General features: G+C 39.4%; 1 protein-coding gene across 1 annotated transcript in view; it reads left to right on the plus strand.

The window, feature by feature from the left end:
- Window positions 1-13,841, plus strand: part of LOC145788341 (GREB1-like protein) — a 16,868-nt gene continuing 3,027 nt past the window's right edge. Inside the window, exons 1-18 of the mRNA XM_082600117.1 lie at window positions 1-92; window positions 442-624; window positions 1,041-1,217; window positions 1,574-1,695; window positions 2,566-2,735; window positions 4,948-5,069; window positions 5,595-5,777; window positions 5,910-6,131; window positions 7,983-8,270; window positions 8,620-8,855; window positions 9,774-9,861; window positions 10,036-10,208; window positions 10,728-10,854; window positions 11,650-11,766; window positions 12,018-12,163; window positions 12,655-12,781; window positions 13,324-13,414; window positions 13,741-13,824. Of these exons, the coding sequence (XP_082456243.1) occupies window positions 447-624; window positions 1,041-1,217; window positions 1,574-1,695; window positions 2,566-2,735; window positions 4,948-5,069; window positions 5,595-5,777; window positions 5,910-6,131; window positions 7,983-8,270; window positions 8,620-8,855; window positions 9,774-9,861; window positions 10,036-10,208; window positions 10,728-10,854; window positions 11,650-11,766; window positions 12,018-12,163; window positions 12,655-12,781; window positions 13,324-13,414; window positions 13,741-13,824 (2,651 nt within the window). The 5' untranslated portion in view covers window positions 1-92; window positions 442-446. The remainder of the gene's footprint in view (window positions 93-441; window positions 625-1,040; window positions 1,218-1,573; window positions 1,696-2,565; window positions 2,736-4,947; window positions 5,070-5,594; window positions 5,778-5,909; window positions 6,132-7,982; window positions 8,271-8,619; window positions 8,856-9,773; window positions 9,862-10,035; window positions 10,209-10,727; window positions 10,855-11,649; window positions 11,767-12,017; window positions 12,164-12,654; window positions 12,782-13,323; window positions 13,415-13,740; window positions 13,825-13,841) is intronic.

Genomic DNA, 13,841 nt, shown 5'->3' on the forward strand with positions numbered 1-13,841 from the left:
GTGCAAATGACTGTAATACGGACGAGTCTACAAGTCTTTGATATGTAATAGAAGACACTCAAGACCATTCTAAGATTTTGCTACTTATTCAGGTACAAATGATCGCCAACAACTCAAAATAACTAATAAATAATGGTAAATTGGTTACTAGTTATCTCATAGCCTATACACTGTAGTTAATTTTTAAGCCAGCATATGTAGTTTATGTACATATCAGTTTTAATTTCTAACCTTGATTAAATTAACACTAAATTGATTGCATGTAAACAGTCACTCTGAGCAAACAGTTAACGATGAACTTGTTAACTTAATAACATTCGTTTTCTAACAAAGTTTTAAAAAAATTGAAAGTTTTCATTTGTCAGAGCTGTTTTTATCTCAGGCCGTTTTTCAATTAAATTATATGTTTAAATTTTGTTAAAGAGCAATTTTTTTCTCAAGGTATAATGCCATCCAACCTGACCGGCGATGATCAACCAACGCATAAGGTTCCATTTGAGGAAGCTTTGCAAAATAGCATTGAAAACTCTCTTCGGTCATCGACCGACACGCCTAGCACGGTCTTCTCTTCGCTTTTCTGCAGTTACTGCACCACTGATTCAAGCTCAGCTCCTGAGCCGTCAGGTAGGAAGTAGGGTGGATATGAGTGAACGATAAACGCAGTATTTATTTCATTTTCTGTAGTAATGTTTGTATTTTGTCGCTTCCACCATTCATCGGTAAGTCATGTACAAGTGAAGATTGCCTTCCTCATCAGCGTGCGAGTGAGGCGCAGAGGAACATTCCACTACCTCGTTCTTGGGTGCCCCACCCATCAGCCACCTAATAAAATGCATGGTTAGACGAAGGTGTCCTGACTTGCTGCTACTTTTTTCACGATAAGAAATGGATATACAGTATTATTTTTGCTGTAAATATTGAAAGAACGGCGTAGACATGGTAACGTTGGTGTACTTGCGATCAACCAATACAGATGAAAATATGCGATTTTTTCTTGTTCATTTGACTATTTTCCATCTCATTCCATCATTTTTTTCCAGACGTAAAACCCTCTTCCCAAAAACTTAATTATGAAGTGGTTCAACGGAATTCTGATCGTCTTGAATTGGAAAGACTTAACCAAAAGCCCGTTGAAATCGCCAGCAGCGCAAAACCTCAGCCACCGTTGTATCATCAGTTCTCGCGGACTACTTGTATCAGTCCTTTTAATGCAAGTGGTGAGAATGCAGTGCGTAATGTGTAGGTTTACACCGTTGTAAAGATTTGATTAACTCGTTGCGACCTCAAACAATAACCTACTATTTTCGCAATTGCGACTTTGCATAGTTCATTTTTGTTTTCATTGGATAGAAGGATGAGATAATTGAGATATTGAAGCTAGCAGTTATGTAGGGACCGAATTGACCAAAACTCATCACATGGTCAAAAAAGAACTTAAAGCGGCTCGCTCTAAAGTAACTTACGTATCCTTGGCTATTGTGTTAAGTGTTTTTTGTAACTTTTACTACTATTTTCCGCCTCAAACCAGTTAAAAACGAAATTGTATCAGTTTTTGTATCTCATCACTATTCAGCTTCGTCTGCGTTTCTGTCGCAATCTCCATCTCAAGCCGACGAACGCAATGCAATTTCGGATACCAAAGTATTCAGCTCGTCAGCCCAACCGCAGTTGCTCACACAACAGCAGCAACTAGAGGTATGGAAAAAGAGTATGATTTGCCTTTCAGTTACAGCAGGAAAGTCGCTGTCGAATTCAGTACGTTTAGAAGTATCTGTTGCCTTTATCCGGAAGCGTATTTGTAAATTGCAAATTGCAGGTCGCTGCAGCAGATGAGGTTTATTGATCAATCAAAAAGCAAGATTTAACCCAGCTGAGAAAAATGTCGCGGGAAAAATTTAGGAGATAAGGTTTCTCACAATTCGCAACATTATTTGTCAAAATCGAACTTGGGAAGAATCAAAAAGAGTGTTTTGAAAAAAAATGCAATAAAGTTTAGCAGATAAAGTTTGTGCACAAATTTTCAAATGCTAACTTGTCAGGTGGGCTAAGTTGTTAGATTTATCAAAATGTGTTGCTGGCATTTTTATGGAAATTTCGTCATTATAAGCAAATTTATTTTCCCCGCAAAATTTCTTTCAGTCGCCTTAAATTCTTCCTTCCGCTTGGTTAATTAAAACAGCCCATCTGTTGCAGCGACCTGCAGATTACAAATACGCTATCCGCAAGGAAGTGAGTGAAATGGATTTCATTAATACACAGTAAACAAATGGCCAATTTAAGTTATCTTATATAAGGTACACTGCTTTTGAGAATGAAGTTGCCCATCCTTTTCTCTGCCTCTTTTGTATAACAACTTTACAACAACCAACTTTATAAGCATTTTCCTGATTCGGCTGATCGTGTTTAGCGTAAATCTTTGTCTAGTATCGACGTAGGTCGTATCAGTCGCAAACTAGTGCTTTATTTACACTACCATTGTAGTTTCTATCAAACCATAATAAAAACAATTTGTTTGATTTGATTGAAACCGGTTCAAACCCGTTCAAAGCAGTTTATTTTTTACAGAAAATACACAAAGCCAGACTAGAACAGCAATTCAAGCAGTTACAGCGATTGCAAGCGTGGCAGCAGATGCAGAAAGAACAATCCTTGAGGCAATGCTTGCCAATGAATTTTTCCCATGCCCAAGACGGATCCACTGCGCCAATGCAAACTGCCACTGACATCGATGCAAGGTAATAAATCAGCTGTCTCCAATCTTTTTCACTTCTGGCCCAGATTTGCAATTCATCAGCGTCACCCAGCTGACACGCATACCTGTAGTTCTTTTATAAATTTCTATTTGAAGAGTTGAGAACGAAAAGTATATAAGTTACATTTAAGTAAAATAAATTCAGAGCACTTCATCTTTCATTTTCATATTTCATTTTAATTTGTCCATTCTACCGGTGAGTACTGTGCACCAGTGTGGTGCCGCAGCTCTCACACCCGCCACATTGACACCGCCATCAATGACGCACTACGCACTGTGACTGGATGCCTGCGTCCCACTCCAACGGACTGCCTTCCCATCCTTGCAGGCATCCAACCTGCTGAGCTTCGCCGTAAAGGAGCCATGATTTCCCTTGCTCGTCGCGCACTGGACCCCGACCACCTCCTCCACAGTACACTTCAGCGCCTACCTGGAGGACAGCAGCAACTGAAATCAAGACGCCCATTTGTGCCCGCCGCACGACAGCTTCTGAACAACGTTGAAGATCTTGGAATAAGTGCGGGACACTGGACGAACTACACGTATGGAACATGGAGTGGCAAAACAACACCTCCCAACTCCGTGATTTCCTACCCGACGTCGATCCCCACCCTCCGGGAATGTCCCTCGCAAGACTTGCGTGGGTCCGGCTTAACCGCCTACGAACCGGCGTCGGTCGCTTTCGTTCAGACATGTGCAGATGGGGCCTGGCTTCCTCACCGGGTTGCGAGTGTAGCGCCACAGACCAGACAGTAGATCATGTTGTCCATGACTGCCCAATCCATCAACCACCACATGGAACGCTTGGACTGAAGGCCCTGGATGACGAGACTGTCGAGTGGCTGATGACATCATGCCCAAACATATAGTCCGGAAGAACAGCTCATACGACGAAGAAGAGCACTTCAAGCAATTGTACCATGAACAGTTGAACACTGAACACATTGTCAAGATATCTGTACTTAAAGTTCGTACTTAAGTCTTCAAAGACACTTTTTCAAGTGTAGATTTCTTGTTAGAGTGTTTAAGGTTCATGCCATAATTCCTCCCAGAGTTCTGAATTTGTTTTTTCAAATGTGACTTATATTTTCGTTTCTTTATTTTGTTTGCTCATGACTATCTTCGCTTTGGCTGCAACTTCGTACAAATATCTACTTGGGACAATGATCTCTTGACCTATACTTTGATCTTGAAACTGACAAGTGAAACAAGTTATAATGACATTTTGAAAGACCCGTAGAAAATTGATTTTCTTCTTCATATAAAAACTAAAGTATATAACTATTGTACTTTGTGCTTTAGAAATCTTTTGTCAAAATGTGTATTAACAATTTCGTAGTCTGCGTTACTGATTCGAATATTTTGCAGTAAAAACTACATTAAAATTTAAATATAGTACGGCAGAATCGGCAGTGATGAATTTTTGTGCAATGCATCACAAAGCTGGTTTATATGAGGCAAAGTAAAATTAAAACGTTGCTGCCATGCAGTGTTGCAGCACAGGAAAAATACCGAGCACATCAAAATTTTGAACAAAATTCAGTCAATTGGTTTTTTCAATTAGTTGTAAGCTATAGGTTGCATTCATAATGGAACGTTTTAATTCAGCAATCGTTATATCGATTGGCCAGCTTAGACAGACTTTTGATATTTTAGCGGATGATTTCTAATCGGTGCGTATGTCTTGTTAAAGAAGATGTCAGTGAATTAGTGTGTATTGTTCATAAAACATATTTATCGGTACCGGCAACTCAGCATTGATGTTCTACCATTGATTAGAATGGCCCGATTCTGTGCCAACGGTTCGGAGATAGAACTCTCTGCTGAGATAACCGTTTCGACGCGGAAGTTTTTGAAAATTCGATTTTGGTGCTGCTTGTGCTGGACTGTGGGGACGCTGTCTTAACTTGAAACAGTGGCGTCTCTATCTGCGGTTATCGTCTAGCTATGTATAGTTTTTATGATAATAAAGTTTTCACAAAGTATTTTGTGATATGATTCATCACCAGTGTTCCTTCACTCTGAACGTTGATTTAACACATTTTTTTGCCTCTACACCAGTCTTTTAATTTACAATTCATGCACAATTGTATTACATGTTTCCCCCCCCTTTTTTTTTTTTTACAAAAACCAGTATTGCTTTAATGCAAACAACACATTGGTTTTGCGTCTCTTCTCATACTGTGATTATTTAGATATCCCTCTTCTACCTCGGTACATCAAGCCATGAATGGGTTTCAAGCCGACCCCAATGAACAAGTAACGAGGGCACACTATGCGGTTAGAAGTGATAGACCTCTAGTTCATAATATGGCAGGTTTGTGACTGTGTCTTATTCTCAATAGAATGTTTGCTGTAATTATTGCTTATGCAGTATTGTTGTCTTGATGTTGATGCACCCATTAGAGGTTGGAGTACCGCATCGGGTATATGTGTTAGTCGTAATGTACAGTAATACACATATACGAATTCATGGCGAAGTGGTCCGAAGTTTTAAATCTTTGGTTTGAATTGTTTGAGAGAGTGTTTAAAATTAGATCCTAGATTCAAGTTTTGCAAATTTAAGTTATAAAAGTTTGGTGCTATGAATCATCTCAGTGCAATAAAATTACCGTAGTCCAAGATGGCAAGCATGTGAAAAACACGAGTTTTTATATCTATTTAAAAAAAAAAAGTTTTTCAGAATTATGATGCAATGCAGCATTGCCTGGATCTTTTTCAGTTTACTGAACAAAGTAACCCGTTGTTCATATAAATGTGTTCAGGATAACTCAACCCAGTTTAAATCTAATATTTAAAAACATTCTGTTTCGTCAATCCCTCATTTTCTCAATTGCTTAAGGTTTCTGCAAAAGTGGAAAAGATATTCGATTGGCGAGTCTTGAACTGAACGCAAATTTAATGGCTCCTCCTCCAGAAGACTTCGCTCTTCTTGCTCTTCATCCCAATCCATCGGGTGCCGGTGACTTCATTGTAGTCGCCATAAAAACAAACTCGATGCCGCCAATACAGAGCTCTTCTCAAGGTAACAAAGAAATAGATTTGCTGTAGCCTACTGCTATAGTATTTGTTCATTGCTGTATTGAGGTGGCAGTTGAGGTAGTTGTATCATGACGTTAATTTTATGTGCCTTATCTTTCTATTGTTGTATTTTTAGTTCTGTTTGCTCAGTGTGTCGGCTGTGGTGAGAATTCCTTGCAAACATTCGTTCAACTTGCGGATCATGTTGGGTTGGTCGTCTCGGCGGACTATTTAAACTCTAACCGCAGTTCAACCTTACTTATGGCGCCATACATACGGTTCTACCTCAATCGTGATCAGAATAACCCGCACAGTTTGGTTCGTGGTCCTCAGGTTTCGTGGCAGAATCCAGATAACAGTAAGTTGAAGTCAAACGTTTGAATATTTTGCGGTTTGAACAGTGAAAACTGATACCATTCGGAAACTACATACTTTTAACGTTAAGTTTTGATGCCTACCGTAGCTCAGTCGGAATAGTTATTATACTATGCTTTAGAGTTTTCATAATTAGGTCTCACAATTTCTTGGTGAGTCGTTTTGGGTTGACAAGGCGCCACAAGCTTGCATTGACTTTCTTGTCAAGATATGAAGATTGGAAGAAAACATGCCCGAATCTGGTATCGTCGATTGAAAATATTTTCAATCCAAATTCTATAAACATACTTCCTAAAACTGCACCATTACTACTTTTCACGTGCAATGCTCAAGCAAAGTTAATGTAAATGCCGAGAGAGATTGTTCACCAAGCATTTATTAAATAAAATGTCTTGCGTTCTTGTGACTATACTAGATTACCACCTGACCTAGTATAGCCACAAGAAGAACGCAAGTCATTTATTTATCAAAGGTAATGTGTACTTGCACGCATAGGCGTCGATTTTTTCTTACTGTAGAAGAGAGGAATTCTGGATAGGCGAGAGTTTTTAAACAGATTTCATTGAATGTGTATGTTCGCAATGGTTAGTCTTTCTTTCTCACAAAGACTGCGTTTAGCGTCGCTGCTGCAATTAAGCTTTAATAGGTTTGATGTTTGCTTTCTTGCGCCTTGCGATCTTATGAGCGCTGCTAAACTAAACAAACTTTTTTTATGTTTTCCTTTGCGACTTAAAAAGCGCGTGACTCGTGACCTGTTATCTTTAAAGTGGCGCCTTCGGATTTGCCGCAAAATGTTCGGACAGGTGACTACAGTAACAAGTACCATCAGGGTCAAGACGCATCCACTGGAATTAGGAAAAAAGCTTCCTTTGCAACGCACGATCATCCCGGGCCGGAAGCTGATCGGTAGCATGCTAACGTCAAATGGAGCAGGTCGAGATCCATGGCTCATGCTGTCTTCTGCAACTACCGGTGCATTACCTGAGACATTGACTTCACCACTGTCCATCCTTGAAGCACTGCTTTCTTCGTCAATGTCATCTAGCGTTCATTCGTGCTGGACGTGGCTTCTTCAGCGTTATCATCTCGACGCCATTTGGAAGCTGGTTTTAAGAATGCGCGAAAAGATGTTTGACTTTGCTTCATGTTTAACTTTTCAATAATGAAATGACAACATCGCGCGGTGCCCCAATTTATACCCAGCAACAAGTTTGTGAGAAAAGATTTGTAAAAAGAGATTGTTTCAGTACGTCTTTAGTTTGTATCGGTTATTTTATTGTCATGTTCATCATGATGTCATATTCATATTCCCTTACGCTGACGCGGAACTGAAGTTTGATTGTGACTTAACGAAAGTGAGACCATTCGGAGAAAAGATCAAACGTGGCTTTCTCTCACCAGGAATTGCCAGCGTGTGGCAGTTGCCGTGGTAACAACAATGCAGTGAGTACCGCCTTTTTTCAACGCAGCGTTGTTGCAAAATTGCTTTGTTCTGTCGGATACCTAGCGAGAGGCATGGCGTAAAACAAGAAGTTGCGCTGCAGTTGGTTGGATAATTCAGCGTTTCACTAAAACGGTAATAATTGGAACGAACACTTCATAAGTGTCATGAAAACAGGGTGGGCGAAACATATTTTGCCCACCCTCGTTTACCCTCTTTCGACGCCTATGCTTGCACGTAATACAACTTGCACGTAAAACAACCGTTAACAACCATTATACTTGCACGTAAAACAACCGTTTTTGACAGTGTATCTCTGTTGGTGCTTCCCCTCTGACTCCTTTGGCCTGAAAGTATAATTCTATGGCCAATAAAAAGTATCTGTTGATTTAGGACAAATTCACCAAGTTGCGCATCTGCCTGACGTACCCGTCCATCAAAATGGAAATTCAGCATCAGCATTATTTCGTGGCAAGCTCACAATGGTTGACACATCGAATCCTATCGGTACTCCCTTCTACCGCACGCAGGGACCAGTATCGTCCACACCTCGCTGGAACAACCCAACTTCTGCTACCCAGCCATCAACCCAATTCCCCTACCTTAAAAGAGCGCTGTCGAACCCAACACAAGTTCATGTCCCAGAGCCAGCAAAGCGACAAATTTCGAACTGTTCTCAAGGTGAGAGAACAATTAGATCTCGAATCGTTTTGTCAGTTCTTGCCTTCAGTAGTAGTATTTGACATATTTTTTGGTACGTTATTTATACGCCTTTTCCATGAGCGGCTGGAGCGTTTATCCAATGAAAAGGGCTCAGAACAAGACAACTGCAAATCGTTTTGACGCTTTGCTGACGTTTTGTGCATCATGCCAATTCACATCTTCAAAGCGAATAATGAGCAAAATAGATTTTTGAAAATAGAAATTTGCATAAATGAAAGAAAAAGCTTACTAATTAAGTGTTATTCTTATCCATTGTGGTACTTGATTTCTCCTTACGCAGACCACGTCTTAATTTCTCCTTACGCAGACGACGTGATGGAAATTCTCGATGATGAGTCTCCGCCTGAATATGAACCGATCGTGGTCGAATGCAAGAGCATTGTTGTTCCCAATGAATTGACAAAAGTTCTTCAAAGGAAACTTGTAGTTGCTTTCATGTGCCCGTACATGAAAGATACGAAGCTCCCCAGTTTTATCGGAGATGCAACTAACATCATAAAGACGTCGTATTTTTCGGACTGTTTTAAAGAACCTTCGAGAAAGGTACGTGTCAACCTTATGTTATGTCACTCGAAATTTTGGTAAAGATTTTTTTTATCAATCTTTTTAAAGGGCTAATCCAGAGGTCACCAAACTACGGCCCGCGGGCCGGAACCGGCCCGCGAACTGATTTCATCCGGCCCGCCACGTGCTGCGGAAATTACAGCTGCACTACAATTTTGTACATGTGCTTCCCATGGCATTAGCAACCGTCTTTGGCTTTGCCTTTTTGTGTAATAGAGACTTCTTTGTTAAAATTGTTCGTTCTTATAGTTCGTTGTTGTATGTTGAATTTGTACATTTTTCCACCAGGCAGCCTACATGTTGGTGTTGTCTTTTTATCATTAGGCCACCACAAATGGGGACAGCCTAGGCCAAATTTGGAAAAATGTAATGTTTTTTCAAGAGCACGATGCCCTGTAGTGTATCACAGCAGGGGATAACTTTTCCAGCAACCTTTCGATTTTCATCACAACTTTGCTAATCCACCGCTGACTTTGTTATATACTGCGCTCAATTCAAGTCAGTGGAGATTTTAAATAGTTGTATATCTTTTCGCGATTTGCATCCAGCCCGCAGCTGTTAATCTTGCAGCAATCCGGCCCTCAGAGAAAAAAGTTTGGTGACCCCTGGGCTAATCGGTTCGCTGGCCTAGTCAAGTACTGGATATCAAACGGTAACTCACTCTATTAGACTTAAAACCTTGCTGTATACAAAAAAAGGCGACACGCTTAACCTAACTGACGTTTATTATTTGAAGTAACTACGGTATATATATCTATTTCTTTCGTTTTGGATGCTCTGTATGATTATAGGCTTTTTTAATAGGACACGTGACTGCTTTTTATTGTTTTTGTAAAGAGATTCTTGTTGAGTTGACTGGCTTTAGTCAATAGCTTGTTGTATTCTTGTGTTTTTTAGGCTTTAATGAAGCTTAAGAGCTTGGAGCATTCTTTTCCATGCAATGGATATTTCTTGTTCGCATTGGTGCAATATTTGATTAGTTTGGGTGAGTTGAAAGTGAAGTTCCAACATTGTTTTTCTACGTTCATTTTTAAAAGTACAAAATATCCACGAAAAGTGTGACAAAAATGTTAGTGCCCAACTACCTATTGCATAGAATGGAGCCATGGACCATTGGTCCCCGCTGACCAATAAAAAATTCAACTAAACCTTTTTTTAGGTTTCAAACGCGTGATGTCATTCGAAGGTTTATCATGTGCAATCATGCGTGCAATGCAGAAGCTGTCGCAAAACGTCGCTGCACACGACGGCTTGACCGTGTCAAGGCTGATTGCTGTGTCTCAGTTTGCGGCTGCCACTTCAAATCCACTCGTTGAGATTGTTCAAAGCAAAGTAGGTTTGTTACACTTATTCGATTTTTGCTGACTCACTCACTCAGTGGTTAGAACACCGACCTCTGAATCGACACATTTGGGTTCGATACCGTGTTGGTACAATACCAGTGAAGCAGAGTGTGAGGCTTAAGAGTAACTATATCTGCAATAGGTGCAGTGCAATGTAATGACACAAACTGCTTAAACTGTATTCCTTGTAAAGAACTGGGAACAACCGTACATTTGCAATGAATGCAGCGTAAAACAAAAACACAAATTATCATGTTTTTCAATGCTTTGGTTAAAACGTTGTCTACAGTCGAGGTCAACCCATAACCTCAATACTCACCAGTACGGTTGATTCAAATCCTGACAATTTGTCAGCGGTTAATGCATCTTATTGAACTATTAACGGTTTGTGCTTTTCTATGACTGAAACTCGTTTGAGTTTAAAGAGTTCACTGTTTAAATTCTGAAATATCGCTTTTACATATTTTTGCAAACACGTAAATCTATAACAAAACGTATTTTCCTACAGGTTTCTGTAGTTGATGCAATATCGCAATGCTTGAAAAGCTCCTTGTCATCATCTTGTCCTTACCACATTGCCGTATACCTGTCTAGCAAACCCAGCGAAGAGTTAAGCTTTCATCTGATCATATCCGGTATGTTTTAGGTTGTGTTTTTGAAATAGAAAAAAATAATGTCGCAGTTTTAAGATTTATTCCTAGACTTGGTGTGGCACATAACATTACGATGAACTTAAGTAGGATTGCTTTTGTGGTATTCAGGTTTACTCCCGGTAGTTAAAGATTTAGATTAAGTAGACGGGAAGGCAAGGATGCCTATCTTCGTACCCACCTTCAGGCATGCATGGCCAAGTCGTGAAAGCCATGGTTTGACGACGTTCGAAAGGGCGCGTGTTCGACACCACTCAAGTTTGTTGTTGTGTCTTTAATAGGACACTTAAAAGCAGGATTGTTTATATTTCGTATGGTGATCCGAAACCAATGTGTCGTTTTGTCACAAATAGACGAATTGGTCGGATATCTGTGCAAGTTGTACTCACTCTTTAGTTACTGATGCCTTGATGTAAGCCCTAGTTTTAAATAAGGATTTATTGGTTCAAAATAATTAGAAAAAAGTGTCGTCCAAAGCATTTCGAAGAGATTTGTAGCCATATCAACCGGCGAAGCTTCAGAAATCTTTAAATATTGAGAGTGGAAATTTATTGATTTAAAACATGTAGGCTACTATGTGCAAACACAATATGAAAAACGATCACAATATAATAAAATAGAGACGCTCAATATTAGCGTCATATCAACAGAAGACTGCGAAGTGATCATTGGAGGTCTTCAAGTCAAGCAGCCACCTTCAGACATAAATGTTAAGATCGTCTTCCCGGATGTGGAAGCAAGTAGTTGCTACTTGGTTGTTTCAAGGACCCTGTATTTCAGATCAAAGGAATTCTCGGATGTGGGGTGAATGTTTGCATTCAAACCAGGAACGGTTATCGCTGATCCATAAAGGATTAAACTCTCTTGCCTTTTCTCAACTTTACTCGTTTCTATCAAGTAAGTGATGGCGCAATGCATTCATCTGATAATATACAGTAATGTATATTGTATAATGTATGTTAAGTAAAAAAAAGAAAAGAAGATAGAGCTTGGATGCAGCATCTTGGGAAATTCATTTACGCTACCTTACAGTTTTATAAGCATTACTCTTTTTCTGCCAATAAAGTTGCTTATCGGCCAATACATTTCTTCCGTATTTCCAACTTTCGATTTGTGACGAATTTATTTCTTAACTTTTTTCTAAACAGGAGATAAGATCATCTGCCACACCTCTACAGCTACCTCAAAATTGTCTAACCCACCAAGCGAGCAATTAACGACTATTCCCTCTCTTAAACAGTGTTTCCCTCTACAAAAAACAAGTCTGAATATTGCCTCGTCTCTTTTGCGAAAGGTGAGTTTTTATTTTGTTCGTTGGCTTGTATAGCTTCCCATTGTAATGATAAGCAACATCAACCGGTCTTTTAGCTTTAAACCTTCATTAATTGATCTTGATTTAACCCGAGTGTTTTGACTTGTCAACTTCGGTAGCCGGTTTAACAGCAGGATTTTAAGTTTAAGACTTCCGCGTCTAACCAAGTCGCCTTTAAAAAACTTGTAATTTCGTTTTTTTGCCTTTATCCGGGACGAAATAGAAAGTATATTCAACAATGTGCGATACCGTTACTCCATGAAATAGGTAAAGATGACCCAACTTTCCTAGCTTTAAAAGTTTAAAGCGTGTGTTATGTGAGTGGTAAGTGTGACTGTGACCAGCATGGTCACAAAACCTAACAAAAAGACGAGTAAAAATAACATTACAACAACAGCTGGAAATGCGAAATTTATTTTCTAAAATCCTCAACTTCTATAAGCGACCAACCAGTTTTCATTTTATCGCACCAGGTTGAAGAGATATATTCTAATTCCAAATATATTGCGTTAAGCGACTTTGCTTCCGTTCGCTTCGTTTTCTTGATCCCTCCAGGTTCAATGATGTTTTCTCAGACTCAGCAGTGTCTTCAGAATTCAGGTTTGAATGTTTTATTCATTTTTATTTAAACTGTTTCTTGTGCGATAGATCTATGTCGTTAAGTCTTAACGTATTTTTCTTGGGGCTTGGCAGAGAGTGGTACCTGTGAGTGTGGTGAAATGCAGACGGCAGCCCACATAATTAATGATTGCCCTTTGTACCAACCACCTCCATGGCATGGAAGGTGTAGTCTCCATTGACGATGACACCAGGCAGTGGCTAACCGATGGGTACCAAAACTTTTGTATTTAAACATGAAGAAGATGTGACTTTGCTGAATTTTGTTGATACATTAATTGGCTTCCTTGGTTGAGCGATTTGACAAAAACACCATGAAAACACTCTGCGAATATGCACTATGTGAATCCTGAGTGTTACCATGTCTAAAGTCGCAACCAAAAGTAATAAGTCAAAGTTTTTAAACAACAGTTATCCATTGAACTTTTGAAAGTAACTGCTCGGCATGTTTTTGTGCACATACCGTGTAAAGTTTTCATATTTTACTAAGTTTATTTGCAGCTCATCAATTTTCCATCTTCTAGGTATCCCGGATGAACTTCACAGATCCTCAATTCCGGTTTCTTCGTTTCGCTCACAGATTATTGTGCAGATGGATACTTCGTCCAAGCAGAGGTTAGGGAAATATCTCTGCATTAAACTAACGTTCAAAGATTATTTGTTTAGTTCGTCCAATGTCACAATGGGCATTGCAAATCTGAAAATGCATATCTGGTTTTCATTTGTCTTGAGCGATGGACTAGCTTCTAGGGCTTAGCATTTTAAAGGCATTTTTGCTATTAATTTTTTTAAAGTATTTTTTTTTTTCGTTACGAATCTAAATTTGAAAATCAGGGTAGCAAACCCTTCCATGTCCGGCTGAATCACGAAATATCCCGATCTTGTGAAACCGAGCCAGTTTGACAAATGGCCGCCTTCGATAAGACATTTTTCTTTTTTAGAATTACATCAATATGCAAACAGTGGGAAAACTCCTCTACTCTGTTGATCTTGCTTCAGATGGATGCACATTCCGTACATAACAGGTAATAGATGTATGCAC

The sequence above is a fragment of the Aplidium turbinatum genome, chromosome 2, assembly GCF_918807975.1.
Source record: "Aplidium turbinatum chromosome 2, kaAplTurb1.1, whole genome shotgun sequence".
Lineage (NCBI taxonomy): Eukaryota > Metazoa > Chordata > Ascidiacea > Aplousobranchia > Polyclinidae > Aplidium > Aplidium turbinatum.